Raw genomic sequence first — 20,135 nt, forward strand, 5'->3', positions numbered from 1 at the left:
GTCTCAAACTCCTGACCTCGTGATCTACCCACCTTGGCCTCCCAAAGCACTGGGGTTACAGGCGTGAGCCACTACGCCCGGCCACGTGTATTATTTAGAGACAGAGTCTCTCTCTGTCGCCCAGGCTAGTGTGCAGCGGTGCCATCTCAGCTCACTCACCCCAGCAGCCTCTGCCTCTGGGGTTTAAGGGGTTCTCATGTCTCAGCCTCCCAAGTAACTTGGACCACAGGCACGTGCCACCACGCAGGGATAATTTTTTCAATTTGTAGAGACAGGGTTTTACCATATTGTCCAGGCTGGTCTCCAACTGTTGACTTCAGGTGATCTGCCTGCCTCATCCTCTCAAACATCATAGGTGTGAGCCACCGCGCCCAGCCTCTTGCTATATTTAAATAATGTGGTGGCTTTATTTAATAGAAACCCCATCTCTACTAAAAGTAGAAATGGGCCAGCGGCAGCCCTCGCCTCACCTGCAGACACCAGATTGGGCAGAACAGCACACGGCACTCGCGAGGAGGGCAGAACCCAGTGTGGACCCTTCTGCCTGTGGGAGGGGCTGCTGAGGCCTGCGGAGAGGCCAGGGTGGAGGCTCGTCCCCTTGTCCAGCCCTTGGTGTGGTCTCTGCCAGGTCCCCAGCCCACCAGTGCAGGGCGCCCCTGAGCCTGCTGCTGCCATGGGCCTGTCTCTACCCAGGACATCCCCACACCCTCGCAGTGTCAGGGAAATAGTCATGGTGGCGGTGACACTCTGCAGGCAGAGCTGTTGAAAGAAGCTGAAAAGGGTCACACTGCAGGCAGGGGCCCGTGTGACAAGCCCCTCTCACCATGAGAGAGCTGACCAGGCAGCCCACGAGCAGAGCCACATGCCAGGAGTAAGAGATTCTGCCTGGGCTCAGCCTCCTCATTGGCCACTGGCAGCCTTTGTTGTGTGAGCCTTGCTCTCCTGGGGAGGCTGACGGCTGATGTGGGCATTGCTGAGAGTAACCTGGGGCCCAGTGGATGTGGCCAGGTCTACTCAACCTGCAGTCAGTACCCAAGTAAGACCCAGGCTGCACGCCCATCTCCAGCCCAGGGCAGCTCCTCTGTAAGCTGGGCGAACTACTGAAGCCAAGGCGGGAGGCGGCTGACAACACCCATGGCCCATGCAGAGGTGGTGGAAAGGCTGGACTCAGCAGCAACACCAAACCCCAAACCAAGCAGAAACCACCCGAGACTGACGGGCTCGTGCCAGAGCAGTGGCCACAGGTAAAAACCCAGTCCCAGGCTGCGTGTGGTGGGAGTCCTCCCTGTCCCAGGGCTCAGCACAGCAAAGGAATACCAGCCAGCTCACCCTGGCGGCCATCTGTCCCTGTCCCACCTGCAGAGTCAGAACAGCTTCTCCTCAGTGGGCATCATCTCTCTCTGCCAAAGCAACAGCAATCCCTGCCCCAACCAGACTGCCCCACTCCGTGGAGTTATGGCCGCTGCTCCAGTGCTCACCGATGCCCTCGGCGAAGTTGGGGTAGAACTCGTCAGTGAAGAGGGGCTCGGGCAGCTCACGGAAGTACAGCTTCAGCGTGCCTGCGATGGCGTTCACGTCCATCTCGCTCATCATCACCGACACGTCCTTATTATCTGGAAAGAGCACGGAAATGCAGCGGCCTCCTTCAGGATCCCAAGTGAGTCTCCCACCATCTCTGCCTTGGCTAAAGCACCGTCCCTGCCATGCTGACCACTGTCCGGGTCCCTCCTGGGCTTTGAGCAGCTCATCTGACCCCTCCCAAGAGCTGTGTGTGGTTCTGTGTCTGCAGAGTTGATGGGGGTGCATGGGCATTCCCATTCCTCTCCCCTGCTTGGCCCGATGTGATGGCCAGGAGGAGGCCAGCACGGCAGGACACAGCGCCTGCGTGGGAATGGGGCAGCTCTGCCCTGTACATAGCAATCACCCCTGCACCAGTGTCTTCTGATAGCAGGAAGGCTGTGGGAGAATCTGATTGGTTTCAGTGTGAATCTGATTGGTTTCAGTGTTTGAACTGGTGTCTTCCTTTTGACCCAATGGGCCACTGGTGCTTACGTCCTCACCACAGGCCAGGTCTATTCTAGGCCCCCAGAGGGAGCTGAAACTATCACAGACCCCTTCTAGGGGTCCTGGTCAGGGTCAGTGGTGTGTGCCCCAAAAAAGGGTCGGCAGGCACGAAATCCTGTTGCTTTGAAGATGCTGGGAAGGGCCCTCTAGGGCCTCTGTGTCCTCTTCTGGCATTTGAGGCAGGTCCCGGTCCTTGAGGGCTGGTGAGATGGAGGCAGAAATGCTGCAGCCTCAGCCTGAGCTGGATTCCATCAGTGCCTTCTGCCCACCGCATCCTCACACAGGGCAGTGGACAGACCACACTGAGTCCTGGGCTTCCACCTCCTGCCCCCCTCCCCTGCCCCCCACCAGGGCAGGAAGGCCAAGGCCCTGCAGAAGCCCCTGGTTCACCCCAGCAAGTGGCATGAGTGGGTACGATGGTGTAAAAACTGGCTTCTATAGAAGCTTTTTCTACAACTCCTGTCTTCTTATTTAAAAAACAATAAAACAGTAAATGAAGAAAAGACGAAAAGAAGGACATGACATGCCTGGGCCATGGAGTGCTCTGAGATACCATCACGGACACCACCTCCCACACTTCCATCCTGTCCTCGCCAGGCCAACACTGACTGATGTTGAAGGCTGCCTTCAGTGCCTGGATGTCTGTGGCCACTGCGGACACGCGGTAGATGCCCACCTCCTCCATGCCTCGGCGCTCGATCTCCTCCACACACTGGCGTACAATGTAGGGCACCTTGGACCTCTCTCTCCTGTGGGAGGAGGAAATGTTCTGTGTCCTGACAGCCCTGCTTGGGCCACAGCACAGGAGACCTGCCCCCTCTCTGCATACCCGGAGGTGAGGTGAGGTGAGGACGGTGATGAAGGTACCCAGGTGTGGGGCTGTACACAGAGCCTTGTACATGCCTGTGCTCCATCTGCAAGCTCTGTCCTCATTGCATGTACTTTCTCAGGAACTTTTCAAGTAGCCAGAACCCCTCCGAGTTGCTACACATTATCTTTTCGGGAAGATCAGGAGGCCTCTCTAAGTAAAGTCAGCACAGAAAGGGCATCTGACAGATTCCAGGCCTGGGGTTAGCAGCCTGTGCTCCCAGCTGGGGGATCAGACCCGGTGTTGGTCCTGCCACCCGCGTGCTGTGTGAGAGGAGAATCCCTGACCCCTGCCCTGGGCCTGGGCCTTAACACACATCCGACGAATGAATGAAGGGTTGCCTCAGCACCAGTGCTGTGTCCTGCGCTGCTAAGTGCTTTACTCCTCTGAGCCTTAGCAATGAACAATTCCATACCACCACACAGGACACTAGAGTAAGAATACTTCAAAGTTAGAACAGAGTGCTGTGCTGAGGCCTTAACTTTAGCTTTGTTTTGCAACTGGGTTTAGGAGCACATCAAAGCTGCTTCTCAAGCCACCCTCATCAGCAGTGGTTATTTGGAGGAGCTGCTGCTGGAGTCCTCGCTGCTCATGCCCAGAGCCCTCCCAGAGTGCTACGCAAGTGGCTGCCGTGCAGCTGGGGGTGGAACTGCCGTGCAGTTGGGGTGGGGGGTGCTGTTTAGACACAGAAAGGAGTTCAGGGTATGATTGATGGAGGCCCCGGCCCACATGACCAGCAAGTTCAGGGGCCCAGCCGGATTCCATCCTGGGGAAGCAAATGAATTCTCGGAGGAAGTGGTCTGTGTCTGCAAGAACTGCTCTCAAACCAAACAAGTTTCTCTTGGCAACTGACTCATGACAAAGGGGCAGGGGTTACGGCCATTCAACAGGAACCTGGGACCGTGACAAATTCCAAGCGAGGGCAGAAAACCCTGCACTCGGGCAGTTCCTGGAACCAGCCTACTGCTTCCAAGCAAGGCGGCAAGGACATTCCTGAGCTGATTTTGAGTAAACACAGGAGGTAGCTGAACACACCACGTGTTCCCTGGGGCCTGACCTCACCGTGCAGCGGCCACGCAGAGAGAGGAGAGACCCACACATGCTCTTCTCTGCAGAAACAGCTGAAGAGACAGGCACCCTCAGTGCATGAGCCCAAGCCCGTCCCCACTCACTTGGTGACCACAGCAATCTTGACTCCGAAGACCCCTGTCTGTTTTCGGGACGGCATCCTCTTCAAGCTGAACTCCCTGCTGTTGAACTTGACCGAGAGCTTTACTTCAATCTATAGTGGGTAGAAGGGGCACAGTCCTCTGATCTTTCTGGTCCTCAAAGCCCAAGGGCCCCTGGGAGTCTCATCAGATATTTCCACCCCCAAGGCATGCAGAGGTCTCAGCATGAGGTAGGGCTGCCCCTCAGGGAATCCCCTAGTCTACTTCAGCAACAGCCAGGATTGTTGAAGATGGTGTAAAGGACTGGCTTCTGCAGAACCACCTCCTAAAATCCCCGCTGCTTCTCTTGCTTACTTGGGCTTTTTTTTTAGATACAGGATCTTGCTGTGTTGCCCAGGCTATACTCATAAACTCTTGGGCTCCAGTGATTCTTCTGGCTCAGCCTCCAGAGTAGCTGAGACTATAGGTGCACTATGCCTGTCTTTCTGTTTCTTAGTAACAAAAATTAAGAAAGACAGAGTAATAGTAAAACCCAAGAATCATCAAATACTAACATTTTACCGTTTATACTCAGGTCTTTTTGGGTGTGTCATTGCTTTCAAGGTCTAAACCTTTCTGGGGTACCTAAAGACAAATCAGAAGTCTCTGTTTCTACATGCAGCCCCCAGGTCACCGAGTGGAGGCACCACCTGTCCTGGTGGTGCCATGAGACCTTCGTTTGAGGCGGGATGCTCAGGGCCTGGCTCGCAACTGCATCCCAGCCTGTGAATGACAATTACCGCGCATGGCAATTCTGCTCTTCGGGGGCCCTCCTTCCTTCAGCCAGGCTCCATGTCAGATGCTGGCTGAGGCTCAGCTACCTCTGACTGATTTGAAATGAACAGAGGCCACCCTACCATTCTGGGGGACAACAGTGCCAGGAGAATCCCATAGACACGTACCCTATTCATGGCGATGACAGCACACTGTCAGTCTCTGTCCTGCAGGGCCTGTGGGTCCAGCTGAAAGCAAGACATCATGATTGGCAGAGGCCCCACAGGGCAGCAGCCCATACCCACCACATCTGCAGCCGTTAGGGGCAGAGCCCAACTGTGGCCAGCATCTCCATCCAGAGGCTGAGCGAGGTAGAGTAAGGAGGGGCCTGCCAGACACCCCTGGAACCCAGGGCCCCACTGCTCCCAGAGCCTTGCTGTCTGGGGCTCCCACCCCCTCCTCCCTCCGCCCCTCCCAGTTGGGAGCTGATGCGCAGGCTGGCAGGCTCTCTCCACCCGGCTCCCATCACCACGGGTGCTATGTGGAGCTCAGTGAAAGGCGAGCTGTCCAGCAGCAACTTCAGTAACAACTCCTGGTATCCACTGCTGCTGCCTGGGGAACTGGACACTGTTCACCCCCTGCACCATGAACAGCTTGTGGCAGGAGGAGCCTGCAGGCCACGCCAGTCCCGTGGTTCAGAGTCAGGCACAGAAGGACCCAGAGCGAATCCCTAAATCAAGCAGCTGGTGAGGCGGCCGGGAGGAAGCCCCTCTGTGACCCCGCTAACTTCTACCCCCACCCAGCCCTGTCCAGGCAGCTAGCCTGCAGGAACTTGTCCTTAATGTCACCTGAACCTAGTCTGTGCTGGTACAAAACTGTCATGAGCAAGCTACATGCCGCCCATCCGTGAAGGCTCTGTCTCCTGTTTAATGGAGAGCACAAGCTCTATGTCAGCGGTTCCTGGGTATGCACAGACCACTGGCTGGGCTGGGCAGTACTATCATGTTAAAAATACACCTTCCTGGGCTCCACCTGTAGAAAACTGGACTCATAATCTGGGTGGGACCTGGGATTTGCACAACTAGAAACCCCAGGTAGTTCTGGAGTGAAGCCAGGTCACGGAGCCACCGTCTGACTCCATATAAGGCCACTGCATCTGGCCTTGTGTTTCTGTCCCTTGATTTAGGCGATGGTTCATTTCAGCCACAAGGCAAGCTGCTTAAGAGCAGGGACCACACACCTCTTAATGGCTGCACACATGCAGGTGCGTGCACAGGTACGACGGCGCTGAGCACAGCATCAGGCCTAGAGAGGGGCTGAGCACAGGCATCAGGTCCATGCTAAGGCAGGAGAATCACTTGAACCCAGGAGGCAGAGGTTGCAGTGAGCCAAGATCGACGGTGCCACTGCACTTCAGCCTGAAAAAAGAAAAATGTATGGAAAATGTTAGCACAAATGGAGAAAGTTACCTTAAGCCTTGAGAGCAGGCAGGTGCGGAAAGGCAGGCCTGGGCGCCCTCCCAGCCCAAGTGGGCTCAGGAGGCCCTGCATACTCTGATGGGGGATGCTTTGAGGGGCAGCAGGGGTCCTGGTGGAGAGTGCTGGCAGAAGGAACCCCAGAACCATGAAGCCTGGGCATGGGGTCACGTCCTCCTCCATCTGCTCTGCGAACTAAGAACCCAAATCCCTCAAAAGTGTGGAGTCCCACTCACTGGGAAGCAATTTTTGGTTCAGGCTTCCCACAGGCCCTGGGAAACTTCCTCAGCTGTCCTGAAAGCTCTGTAGGGTGAGACCCCCACCTTCCCTCCCACCCCTGAGAAGGGCCTGCACACAGTAGGTGCTCAGACCATGCATGAGAGCAGGTGGTGCTGGGGCCCCTGGGGCTGAGCAACCCGAAGCCCGGGAGTTCTCTCCCTGGTGTGTGTGGGGTTCACCCTGGGAGCAGGGCTGAGGTGTGGTGGCTGCTCTCCCACCTGTGGACACGCACACCTACCCTCGGTACAGGCTGGGCCTGGGCTTTCCCTGGGTACTTTTGAAGTAAAGGGTGTTCTTTGCTGAGGCAGGCAGATCACCTGAGGCCAGGAGTTCTAGATCAGCCTGCCAACATGGTGAAACCCCGTCTCCAGTAAAAATAACAAAAACGCGGCATGGTGTGGTGGCACACACCTGTAATCCCAGCTACTCGGGGACTGAGGCAGGAGAATTGCTTGAACCTGGGAGGCAGAGACTGCAGTGAGCCGAGATCACACCACTGCACTCCAGCTTGGATGATAGAGTGAGACCCTGTCACAAAACAAACATGCAATTCTATAGGCCTAGGTATTCATAAACCACGTTCATCAATGCGTGTTTTCAACCAACGTGTAGTGTACATGAGGTGAGAGTTCACCTAACTTAAAATTGGGATGTTTGTGGGAATATTTCAGAAATAGGAAGGCCTGAGTCCCATGGGAGATGTTGGGGCTGGGCCGGGTGTGTGATGCCTTTTAGCTTCCCCGTCTCTGCTGAGGAAGTATTCAAGGACAGGCCCTGGACCTGAGGCTGGGCCTGAAGGACCCAGCTTGCTGCTTCCCTGCCTGAAGTGTGTGCCCAACTTAGTTCCACCAATGCCCCTGCTGTGGCTGCCCCGCCGTAAGAGGCAGCAAGGAAGGTGGGTAACCTGGGGGTCCAGCCCCGGACCCTCGGTTCATTCACACCTCCCCACACCCCCAGCACTCCCACATGGCCTGAGCATCCTGGTCTCACAGCAGCCTGCAAATCCCACACCCCTCAACTCCAGGCTCAGGCTCAGCCTTGCAGCCTCTCCTCTCCGACGGGCCCCTCTGCACCCTGCCCTCTGTGGGTGGACTCCAGCTCCCAGCCGCCTATCAGTGACTGAAGGTCTTTGTGATTTCCACGTGGTGGTTTTCATTGAGAGCTCGGGTGGCAGAGGCCCTGGCTGAGTCAACAAGGCTGACAGGGCTCACGGCTGTGTACTGGATGCAGGCCCGGCAGATGTTTGAAGGGGTGGTGGTGAGCCTGGAGGCCTTCGGGAGCACGGGCCTGGTGCAGGCGCTGAGGCCCATGAAGGTCATCAATTTGCCGAGAGGTGGAGCCACCTTGTGATGGAGCATTTGAAGATGACCTTGAGCAGGTGAGTGTGTGTGAAAGACCCATATGCGCACACGTGTACAGGCAGAGAGAGTGGCACAGAGACACAGATAGGGATAGAGAGAGGGGGTAGTGAGAGAAATGGAGTAGCCTGTGGCTGAGCCATCCACACAACTTCCCAGTTATCAGAGGCAGGAGCAAGAGTTGCACCCTGCTATTCTTAATGGAGATAAAAAGTTACTGCTTTATATGACGTTTTTTAGATTAGTTTGGCTGTAATGAGGCTGTATAAAGTAAGTATACATATATTTTGAAACACGGCCTCACTGTTGCCCAGGCTAGAGAGCAGTGGCACAATCTCGGCTCACTGCAACCTCTGCCTCCAGGGTTCAAGTGATTCTCCCACCTTAGCCACAAGTAGCTGGGACCAGGTGCCCACCACCACAGCCGGCTAGTTTTGGGATTTTTAGTAGAGATGGGGTTTCACCACGTTGGCCAGGCTGGTCTCAAACTTGTGACTTCAAGTGATCCACCCACCTTGGCCTCCCAAAGTGCTGGGATTTCAGGTGTGAGCCACCGCACCTGGCCGCCTTTGTACTTTATAGCACATTAATGCTAGCTCACTTTGGGCAGAAGCTGATCTATGAATTATCTGGAGTTCTTACATTTTTTTCTTTTTTTTTTGTTTTGAGACAGTCTCGCTCTGTTGCCCAGGCTGGAGTGCAGTGGTGTGATCTCAGCTCACTGCAACCTTCACCTCCTGGGTTCAAGCAACTCTCTTGCCTCAGCCTCCCAAGTAGCTGGGACTATAGGCGCCTGCCACCACACCTGACTAATTTTTGTATTTTTGATAGAGATGAGGTTTCACCATGTTAGCCAGGCTGTTCTTGAACTCATGACCTTGTGATCCACCTCCGTCAGCCTCCCAAAGTGCTAGGATTACAGGCGTGAGCCACCACGCCCAGCCTCTGTTTTTTTCTAATTATTAAAGTCATACATAGTCACTGTATAAAATGTGGAAAATACAAACTCGTGTGAAGATATAAAGCCACCATAATTCCATCAGCAAAGAATGATCAGTGTGAACATTTTGGCATACGATTATCCCATTCTTTTGTTATTGTTGAAACGGAGTCTCACTCTTGCCCACACTGAAGTGCAATGGCACGATCTCGGCTCACTGCAACCTCCCCCTCCCAGGTTCACGCAATTCTCCTCCTGCCTCAGCTTCCCGAGTAGCTGGGATTACAGGCACCTGCCACCTCACCCAGCTAATTTTTGTACTTTCAGTAGAGACAGGGTTTCACTATGTTAGCCAGGCTGGTCTGAAACTCCTGACCCCAGTGATCCCCCACCTCAGCCAGCCAGTGACCCTCACCGGGGTATAGCTCCTGGGGCAGCACCATGTGGTCAGACCCCAGCTCCTGGGACTTGAGTTTCCATCATGGGCACTAAGCAGACTCAGTGGGCTTCCCCTGATGTGCCAGCCCAAGGAAGCCCCCTGGTGCCCACAATGGCATTTTCTGGAACCTCCAGGGGTTCGCTGGTGCTCACCTCACAGCCCTCCCATCTGCAGGGAGCTGGCCTGGCTGATCCCAAGCAGCAAATGGTGCTGCTCCCAAGAAGGCTGCCCCCAGGCATAGGCAGGGTCTGCAGTCCTGGCCTTCTCCCCGGGCAGCAGCTCCTGCAGTCAGTTAGGCAACCAGGGGTGTGGGGAGAGTGGCCTGGAAGGGTCCATTCTGAGAAGGGTCCTGAAGCCAGAGATCCCATAGCCCAGCCCCACTGCGGACTCACCGGGGCTCTTGGGTGCTGCGTGCTGTGTTCGCCAGCCGCTTAGCATAATAACTGAAGGCTGCTGCTGAAGCTCAGGCAGATCCCAGCTGCAAAAGGCAGTTCCTTCCTTGAGCTGCAGAATGTGGCTGGAGGGGCTGGCTCAGCCCGGGGTGAGCATTCACACTGGGGCCGAGTCCAGAGATGAGTGGGTGGGAAGGTGCAGCAAGGCCCCCCGAGAGTCCCCAAAGACGCCGAAGCCCCATGGGGGAGAAGCTGCAGACAAGGCTCTGGTCCAGCACCGGGCCCTGCAGTGCTGTTGGGTGGCCACACCAGGGCCAGCTGGGTTTTGCCTGAGTCCTGGCAGGGGCATCCATGATGTGGTCGGGCACAGCAGTGGTCATAGGAAACATTCCTCGGGTATCTCGGGGGGTGTCACAGAGACCAAGCTGTGCCGTGAGGCTCTCGTGCCATTGCACAGGAGGACACCAGATCAGGTAAGGAGCTTCAGTCAAGCCTGGCTCAGCTTCTGCATCCTCTCTGGAGGGGGATCCCCGCCTGTGCCCCCAGCTTTTGTTTGGCTGAAAGTTGGGCCTTGAGGCCCAAGCATCTGAGGGCTCTGGGTCTCTCACCCCAAAGTCCAGGCTCAGTGTTCTCCCAAAGGATCCTCCTCCCCCAGGACCCCACAATGACTCAGGCCAGGACTGTGAGGTGCCTTGGCGGCCTGTGAGGGAACAACTGTCTTCTCAGACACAGTACGAGAAGCTGGACCCGGGGATCTCCACAGGGTGCCTCTGACTGATGTCCCTGTCCCACCTAGATTGCTGTGGCCTTGAAGCGCCCCTCAGGAAGTCTTTGTGTGCCCCCCATCCTGGACAGAATCAGCCTGTCCCTGCCCTGCCCCAGGGGCCAGCTCCCCAGCCCCGGAACCTCCCCCAGGGATCCTGGGCCTCTGAGGGTACAGGTTCCAGGGACACAAGGAGCTGTCCCATCTGGCCACCCCTCCCAAAAGGGTCCCATGCCAGGCAGCTGGGAATCAGCAAGTGGCTTTGAACCTCAGCGGTGTCTTGAGGCAGTAGGTGTCCTGCCCCTACACTGGCCTCCAGGCCTTTGCATGCCTGGGTTCCACTCCTGACAGCCCCTCACTCTGCACTCAGAAACCAGCTCAGGGCTGCCAGGGGCTCACAGGAGCCCAGAGTGTGCCCAGCCCAGGCCCTGGTCTTCCATCCAGAGCTATTGTCGGACCCAGCAAGAATCTGTTGAGTGCCTACTGTATATGTATACAGTTGAGGGGGAATGTTGTTCAGCCTCCACATTGCACACCAGTCTGGTCTAGAGAGCTGGACCAGTTTAGGGGCGTTGGGGCCCATCCCCCAGGGCATCGCCACATCCACTGGGCTTTGCCCTTGCTGGCTGCCCCCACCCTGCCCCTGCTATGCATGCTTTCCAGGCCCTGGGCAGCGCTCCCTGCCAGCCTTCTTGGAAGGCCTCCCTGACCTTCCCACTGCAACCCATGCCTCCCACAGTGGTCCTCCCTCCTGACCCCCTTGCATCACCATGCCCCCTCATATCAGCCTCAGGGGCCACCCTTCCTTGCACTGTCCCAGGGCAGCACACAGGACAGCAGCCGAGCAGATGTGGAGTGGCCAGGAACATCATGGCCTGGCCCCAGTGGTCTGCTCTGCCCACCCTGACCCAAAGCCTGGGATGACCCCTCCTCGCCGGAAGGCAAAGGAGGGCAGGATCGGCAGAATCTATCACCTGGGGGGCAGCTTCCACACACTGACCGTACACAGCTCTTAGCTTTCTGAAGAGCCAACTAAATTGTTTTAAAGCAGAGCAGTTACTCTTTTCTGCACTGCAAGCTGAGGGTCCAGGAGTTCTTGCACTAGCTGCCCCTCAGCCTGGTCCTGGCCCCAGACAGCTGTGGATGCCCATATGCCTGAGACCAGCCTGTCCGGCATTCCTGGACTCAGATGCCTCCTCCAGGGAGTGATGGATCCGACCCAGGCCTGGCCCGGGGTCCCTGACACACTCACAGGGCCCCAACCAGACCTGGAGTGTTCCTACCCCTACTCCACCAAGAACACAGGGCAGCCCTGCACCTCCCGCTTCCTCCTCCCCCATTTTCACGTCTCCACTCCCTGCACTGCTGCTGTGCTGGGGGACCTGGGGACGTGCGGGGTTTATAGGGGCCTAGGCACACCCGGCCAGGCCCTGCCTCAGGGATCACATGGCAGAGCCCGGTACCCCACAGCCCCTGCTTGGGATGCTCCCTGCAGGTCCCAGGAACCACTGCAAGGTGGGCGTGGGGCCTCAGAGCCCTTCCCCTGAGCTGGGGGCTTGCAGTCACCCTTGGCTATGGAGAAGGTGAGCTAGGTCTGTCTACCAGAGATGAATTATTTCTGCAGCAGCCGCTTTGCCTGCCCGGTGCCCCCACTGCCCTCACTGCAGGCGCCATGGCTTGTTCTGAGTGTCCTGTGTGTGTACGCGTGTCGGTGAGCATGCTGCCTCGTGTGTGTGTGCTGCATGTGTGAGTATGCTGTCCAGGTGTGCGTGTGTGCTGCCCACATGGGTGTAAGCATGCTGCCCAGGTATGCACGTGTGTGAATATGCTGCTCGTGCGTGCATGTGTGTGAGCGTGCTGCCCATGTATGCCTGTGTGTGAGCATGCTACGTACATGTGCCTGTGTGTGCGAGTGCTGCCTATATGTGCCTGTTTGTGAGGGTGCTGCCCACGTGAGCATGTGTGAGAGAGAGAGCATGCTGCTGTATGGGCAGGTATGTCTGTGTCTACTTGCTGTGCCATGGTATGTGTCCTCCTAGGCTCACCTGCCCCTTCATCTCCGTGATGCCCTATGGTCCCTGACTCTCCCCTGTATCCAGTTCCTTCCTTCCCCACCCTGCTCCCCAGCTCACCCAGTGCCGATGGGGGAATCAGGGACCAGAGTGTGTACCTCTCCCGGCCTGGCTGTGTGACTGGGAGCTGAAGAGCCCTCTCTGGGCCCGCTGCCGCTGCACTGTCTCCCAAGTGAGGTCACTTGTGCACCTGACACAGGCTGAGCTCACCAATTATGTCCCAGTTGCTCCGGCTCTGGAAGGGGCCCTGAGGATAAACCCAGGGTCAGAGGTAGGCTCTAGGCTGCACAGCTGACCACAGCGCAGGGTGGGTCCCCACCCACGCCAGACAAAGAACCACCAAAGGGAGCCATGGAGTGACAAGCGAGAAAAGAACCCCCAGCTCTGGAAGGTTTGGGTCCCCTCAGCCCCTACCCCCACAAATGAAAATCATCCCTGGGCCCTGACCAACGCTCAGCTCCTGCACCTGGCCGGCCTCAGTGAAAACAGGAAATCCATACCAGGCTGAGGGATGCTTCCAGCAAGGTCAGACCCAGCGGCAGGGGAGGCGAGTGGGGGCAGCTGCTCAGCGGCCAGCCTGGCTGCCTCCCCTCCCCAGCTCCCAGGCTGAAATCAGGCCAAAATGTCCAGGCCGGCTTCCCGCAGACCTGAGTACACCAGGGTGGGCCATCACAGGGCCAGGTCCTGCCGGACTCTGTCCAGTTTTGCTGGGTATCCAGCACACAAGCCCTGACCCCGGGGCCCAGCCAGAGCCCTGGCAGCCCGGGTCCTCACACACAGGATACAGGTTCCACTCCACATCCCAGGAGCCAGCACAGGGCCCAGGACATGAGAGCCCTTGCTAACCAGGACAGAGCCACCAGCAGAGATAGAGCCTCACTCTCTGACCACCCCCTGCAGTCTCTTCCCCCTCCCGGGCCTGCTTCAGGGGCTGCTGGAGCTTCAAAGGTCCCTGCTGGGGTTCCACTTCACTGCCTCAGCACAGCTCATCTCCCACCCAGGAGCTGTCGCCCTGGATACCACCTGCTCCCACAGCAGCTCAGAGAGGCTTTCTCTGAGCCTCCCAGACCCCCTGGCCAAGCAGGGACTGATGGCATTAGCATCCCCCCTACCCAGGAAACCAGCTGACCAGCTCAAGGACATTTGTGGGTGATTAAATGAATGAATGAATAAAAGAACAAATAAATGCTCCAGGCCTCCCCACAGAACTTACAGTTGTCCCAAGTAACTGCAGGAGCAAGGAGCTCCTGAGCCCTAAGGATGGGGAGCCCAGTCCACAGGGCCCTGGACCCAGCTTTGTTCGTGGTTCCTATCAGCGCTGAGGATCAGCTACAGAACAGCGATGCCCAGTCTGGGCTCAGGTGCCCGAGGCCTGGCACCAACTTCCCTGATGCACACAGCTGAGCGGGGTATGCCATATGGTCTGCTGGAGAGGTGGAGGCAGAGGGATTGGAAGCTCCTGCTGCTGCTTCCCAAGTTGCTCCCATCTGCCCCTGACTGCTTGGCAGGGTGGCCCTTGCTGGTGTGGCATTACCACATGGCTGGTTCTGGCTTGCTGGGCACATTAGGAGTGGGGCACGGCACGTGTGGGTCCCACGCAAGACCTGCAGGCTCCCTGTCTCCCTCTGGGATCCAGCAGCATCTGAGAGGGCCATCAAATGACTTAGAACAGGGCCTCACCCACCCACCCTGTGGGGGTTTGCTGGGCCTCTGGCCTCAGTGCCCAGACATGTAGCCACTGTTCTCTGGCACTGGCCAGGGTGGCCTCTGTCTCCATTTCTCTCCTCCAAGAGGTGGCTCTGCTGCCAAACCAGCTCTTCCTGCTGGTTCCTCCCTTCTCCAGGTCAGACCCCCCCAACCCATTCCCCAGGCCTGACTGTGGAGGGGTGCAGGCAGCCCCCTGTGCCTGCCTGGTGACCAGTGTCCACTGCACTCTCCTAGGCCAGCCGAACCTGGCACACACTGGGTGCTCCCTAAATAGCCATGGAGGATATCACAGTGACCCCCCATATTATTCAGGGGTCATCAGCTCCCTGACCTTAAGGCCAGGCTTTCCCTGAGTCCTAGACCTTATTTGGAGGGGGGCGCACCTGCAAAGCCATGTTTTCATTAGCAAGAGATGAATAATTTATGCCACGACACCTTTGAAAACTGTGCACTAAGGAAATAACTGAAAGCATGAAGGAAAAAATGAAGAGAAATTCAAAATAGAACTCTGGGAAAAGTCAGTAAAAGGGAACCAATTATTGGGATAATTTAGGAACAAAACAAAAAGATAAAAGACATACAGAAAACAAATAGCAACAAGCCAGAAGAAGGTCTTCCTTATCAGAGATTGCTTTAAATGTTAATGGATTAAATTTCTCAATGAAGGCAAAAATGACAGAATTTTATTTAAAACAAGATTTAAACATGTGATCCTATTTATCTGCTTTTTGCAGGGAATCACTTGAGACCCAAAGACACAAATAGGTTGAAAGAGGAAACAGCGAAAACATGAATAGTAAAAAAAGACAGCAGGGATAGCTAAAGTAATTTCAGACAATACAGACTTTAAGTTAAAAATGCTTAGAAGAGACAAAGAAGGGTGTTATAATTGAGAAAATAATCAATTACTCAAGAAGATATAATTATACACATATCTGCACCAAGAGATAGCTCTTTAAAATACATGAAGACTGATTTGAGACGAAAAAAAATGTAGATCTGTAATATAAATTGGCGACTTCATTTCCCCACTTTTAATAATGAATAGATCGTCTAGGCCGAGTGCGATGGCTCAGGCCTGTAATTCCAGCACTCTAGGAGGCCGAGGTGGGCAGATCACTTGAGGTCAGGAGTTTGAGACAAGCCTGGCCAACATGGCAAAACCCTGTCTCTGCTTAAAAAAAACAAAAATACAAAAAATAGCTGGGCATGTGGTGGCCATCTGTAAACCCAGCTACTCTACTGGCTGGGGCTCCAGGAGAATTGCTTGAACCCAGGAGGCGAAGGTTGCTGTGAGTGATGATGTCACCACTGCACTCCAGCCTGGGAGACAGAGACTCTGTCTTAAAAATAAATAAATAAAATTTAAAAATAAGTAGACCATTTAGAGAGAATAGAAAATAGAGAATTTGAACAACACTACAAACCATTAGACCTGCCACACATGTAGAAGACACTCCACAAAACAACAGTGGATCACAGGCTTCTCCAGTGCACATGCAACATTTCCCAGAATGAACCTCATTTTTGGCCATAAAACAATTCTCAATTTTTTTTTTTTTTTTTTGAAATTGAAGTCACACAGGGAATCATCTAAAACCACCATGGAATGTAGCAAGTGTAGGGGAGGAAAAATATTTTTTTTCTTCTATTCGATTTAGGTTTAGGTTTATTAGCTAGAGACCCCTATATCCAAAGGAAAGTTTAAACCTGTGTATTTTTTATTTGGTTAGGTGAATAGAAGACAGCGTGGAGAAATGCGATATATGATAAAGAGTCTGCAGTGAGTGTAGTAAGCTGGGGAAACCCAGCTCAGCCTGTGTGCTCGATTCTTCTCAGCACTTCTCTGTTTTGCAGACAAGGGTGCTCCTTTTTTCCAGCTCTGATTAACAACCCAAATTTACAATTCATGGAACAACAAAGAGAAAAGAAAATCTAAAACAAAGCCCATAAAAGGAAGGAAATCATAATTAGAACAGAGATCACAAAAATAGAGAAGAAAAAAAATTTTAAATAGTATCAACGGAATGAGAAGCTGGTATTTTAAAAATAGCAACAAATTAACAACTGTTAGGTAGACTGAATAAGATCATAAGAGAGAAGACACAGAACTAAAATCAGAAATTTGGGACAAAACTACCAACCTTATGGAAATTTAAATTATTACAGGAAAACACATAAGCAATTGTATGCCAAATCTTAGGAGATACGGACACATTCAGAGTAAAACACAATCACCAATCTGACCCGAGAAGAAATAGAAAGAAATTAACGGAAGCATAGAAGATCAGGAAATTAAATCAGTTACGGAAACTTCCCAAAAATGAAAAGCTCAAAACCAGATGCCCTCACTGGCCATTCTGATAGTGACTTAAAAGAGGAAATGATACCAATATACTCAATCTCTTTCCAAAACAGATTAGGAGGAAACACTTTCTAGCAGTTAAGAACCCAACATTAGCCTGATACAAAAGGCAAAAAAGATTAAAAAAAACTAAAGGCTAATATTCTTTAAGAATAAGCATGTAAAAATCCTCAACAAAATAAAAACAAACCAAATCCAATCATAAGAGGAATACAGGATTTCAAGAATAGGTCTACGTAAGACCATGAATCGATGTACTACATATTAACAGAGTGACAGAAAAAGCATGTGATCATCTGAGTAGATGCAGAAAAAGCATTTAGCAAAATTCACCACACTTTCCCGATAAAAATCCTCAGCAAATTCAGAATAGAAGGAAACTTCCACAAACTGATAAAGGGCCTTTACCCAAAGCTACAGTGTACATCACATTAAATGGTAGAAGAGTTAATTAAAGCTTCCCTACTAAGATCAGAGACAAAACAAGGAACTCCTGCCTTCACAACTACTATTTGACATTGTACAGAAGTTTCAGTCAAAGTGCTTAGGCAAAGAAAGAAAGAATAGGTATCTAGGATGGAAATGAAGGCATAAAATCATCCTTATTTGCACATGACAGGATTCTAAATGTACAATGTCCCAAAGAATCTACAAAATACATTAACAAAGGGAAGAAACACATTGAACAAAGTTTCAAGGTACAAAAACAACTGCTGCTCTTGCCAAATTTTTCTGTTACCCTGTGCATTAGTTCTCTTGGCCTCAATTTTATCTTTACAACTGGAAGGCTTATACTATGGTTATTAAACTCTTTTCTTGAAAAACAAAATTCCAAAAAGACATGAAAGGGATCTATTAATTAAAGATGGAATAAGTGAATCTCAGAGAGTGGAGCCCAGTTGGTGGAGTCCTGTTCATCTCTGTGGGAATTCATGGAAGCAGCTCAGCAAAGGAAACGTTTTATGGAATGCGGGAATGCATGTTCCCAGGTGTATTAGCGGGATGTTCCCAATTTTCTTAAAACAACACACAAGGATGTGTAGAAATCCTCCCACCACAAACTATGAATGGTGTGGATGAAATAAAAATAATAGAGGAAAAGATGGCAAGGATGATGATAATGATGATTTAAGTGCACAACTAAGGTTTAGCGGCAGAAACATCACATTACCAATTCCAATGCAGCTTTTCTTTTTCTTTTTTTTTTTTTTTTTTTTTTTTTTTTTTTCTATGGAGATGGATTCTCACTCTATTGCTTAGGCGAGTGCAGTGGCATGATTTAGGCTTACTGCCACCTCTGCCTCCCAGGTTCAAGCAATTCTCTGCCTCAGCCTCCTGAGTAGCTGGGATTACAGTCACCCGCCACCATGCCCGGCTATGTTTTTCGTATTTTTAGTAGAGATGGGGTTTCATCATCTTGGCCAGGCTTGAACTCCTGACCTCATGATCCATCTGCCTCAGTCTCCCAAAAGTGCTGGGATTACAGGCATGAGCCACCGCACCTGGCCTCAATGCAGCTTTTCTTATAGAGTGGGGGGCATCAGTCTTAGTTCCTATATATTTAGGAATTGAGGGTTCCTGTAGGGTGACACAGCATTTCTCTGGACTTTTATGTTTATCACAGAAGAGCAACAGGTTATCCTGCATTCTCCAGTCTACAATCAAAAAACATGAAACAAATAACATTTCAGCCTGAGACACCGTTATCAGAATTGCACCTTCCCCACCTTCCTGAAATGATACACAGGATCTTTCTGTGCTGAGGTGAGAAGACCACAGTGGTTCACATAGGCACAGAATGAGGCCAAACTCCCTGCTCCCCACTTTCCCAGGTGACAGGTGCTGCACAGTCATCTGTAGGAGGGAAGCTCCTGGGCTGACTCTCAACTACCAGCAGGGGGCAGCAGAGCTGCAGCCAGGAGCAGCCAGGGCAGAGGCTGCGGCTTCCCAGGTGTCCTTTAAGAGGGAAGAAGCCCCGGGGGGTCCACAGGACTGTCCACAGTCCATCCTATTGTTTCTGGCTACAGTGACCATGTTCTGAGAGTGAGACTCACACAGTGTCATTTCAGAACATTGACATGAGCCCCGACACAGTGAGGGCCCCACCTGGGAAATGCAGCCAGAGGAGCTGGGCCCAGGTGTCAGTCTGGGCAGCTCCCATAGGGTTGGGATTCCCAAGGAGACACCCCGAGGTTGAGGTGCTCTAGGAGGGGAGCAGTGTGAGGATACAGGGCTCCCAGGGCTCTAGTCCTTCTCCTAGGATGTCTGCCTGAGCCTCCTGCCAATCTCAGGGCCTCGTCCCTCCCTGTCCAGCAGTGTCCTGGGGAGCTGAGCCCTCTGGGCACTTCCAGAAGATGCCTGACCCCTCCTCCCTCTGCCTCTCCTTCCAGCTCCAGGCACACTGTGACTCAGTGGGCAGCTCCTGTGCTCAGGGGAGTCTCAGGTGGGTGGCGTGGGACATTCAGGGCCCTGGTGCCTGGGTGGGCGTCTCCAGCCTCCTGAGGAGACGCTCTCCAGAGGGACAGGGATTCTCACCTGCCTTAAGCCACAGCTCTGACTCCAAAGCTATCCTTGTCTCAGTGACACAATCTGCCTGGGTAGAGGGACCAGGGACCACCCACCCTCCAGAGCTCATGGTCTATGCACATACTGAGATCTTGGGACTCTGACAGAGAACAAGGAGCTTATAGTTGACTTCTCAGTTCGGTCTGGGTTTCTGGTACTTTTTCGAGTTTATATGATACATTGATGAGAAAAGCAGTAAAGAATTGAAGAACTAAGAATGCCAATTTTTAGCCTGCTTTGAGGAATGGGAATGTCACAGAAGAAGCAACACCAAATGTGAAGAGACTAGACATTGGGATGCATCCACAAAAGCAGGTGGCTGTTCACCAAGCAAACTGCCACATAGGAAAGACTACCAGTGATCCTAATGACTCAGAGCCTCATTCTGATGAAATGACCAGGAGGGACCAAGTGAATTTGGAGAGCCCAGAGAGGACAGAGGAAGACGATGGGTCCCTGGTCCACCTGCTGCTGAGTCAGGTGTCATCAATGATCTCTCAGCAGGGCCAAGCTCAGCCCCAGCCCAGGCTCTTGGAAGGTCAACAGGCCTGCTGAGCCTGGTCCAGGACAGAACACAGACCAGAGAGGTTTGGGACAATGGCTGTGTGGCCAAACCCTGGGATGGTGACTGTGACCAGGGGCCTTGGAAGTTGAGGCTGATTTTCTGACCAGAGAAGCAGATGGAGGAAGCTGAGGAACCCACCTCTTCCTCCTTGGTCTCCTGTGCTGCCCCCACAGCTGCTATGAGTGACATCCCTCAATGAGAAGTCCAAGAGGATGTGCATTTGCATAAACACCACTCACTCACTGCCCCAAAGGGCCTCCTGAGAGAGGATAAAGAGACACCTAGGGAGCCCAGATGTGCTGTGGGCTCAGGAGACAGAGCTCTAGGTATCTCACCATGGACTGGACCCCTCATCTGCTCC

At 53.3% G+C, this 20,135-nt stretch overlaps 2 protein-coding genes across 2 annotated transcripts in view; one reads left to right on the top strand and one right to left on the bottom strand.

The window, feature by feature from the left end:
• LOC111534196 (putative POM121-like protein 1) overlaps positions 1-660 on the top strand; it is a 5,921-nt gene extending 5,261 nt beyond the window's left edge. Inside the window, 1 exon segment of the mRNA XM_026448224.1 lies at positions 477-660. Within this exon segment, the coding sequence (XP_026304009.1) occupies positions 477-660 (184 nt within the window).
• Positions 661-1,920: 1,260 nt separating this feature from the next.
• LOC113219920 (breakpoint cluster region protein-like) lies at positions 1,921-4,224 on the bottom strand. The gene is made up of 3 exons (XM_031934653.1): positions 4,105-4,224; positions 2,618-2,813; positions 1,921-2,022 (listed from the first exon to the last, which is right to left on the bottom strand). The coding sequence occupies exons 1-3, from the start codon at positions 4,158-4,160 to the stop codon at positions 1,921-1,923; spliced, it is 354 nt and encodes a 117-aa protein (XP_031790513.1). The 5' UTR covers positions 4,161-4,224.
• Between the last annotated feature and the right edge of the window lie 15,911 nt (positions 4,225-20,135).

The sequence above is a fragment of the Piliocolobus tephrosceles genome, chromosome 19 (assembly GCF_002776525.5).
Source record: "Piliocolobus tephrosceles isolate RC106 chromosome 19, ASM277652v3, whole genome shotgun sequence".
Classification (NCBI taxonomy): Eukaryota; Metazoa; Chordata; class Mammalia; order Primates; family Cercopithecidae; genus Piliocolobus; species Piliocolobus tephrosceles.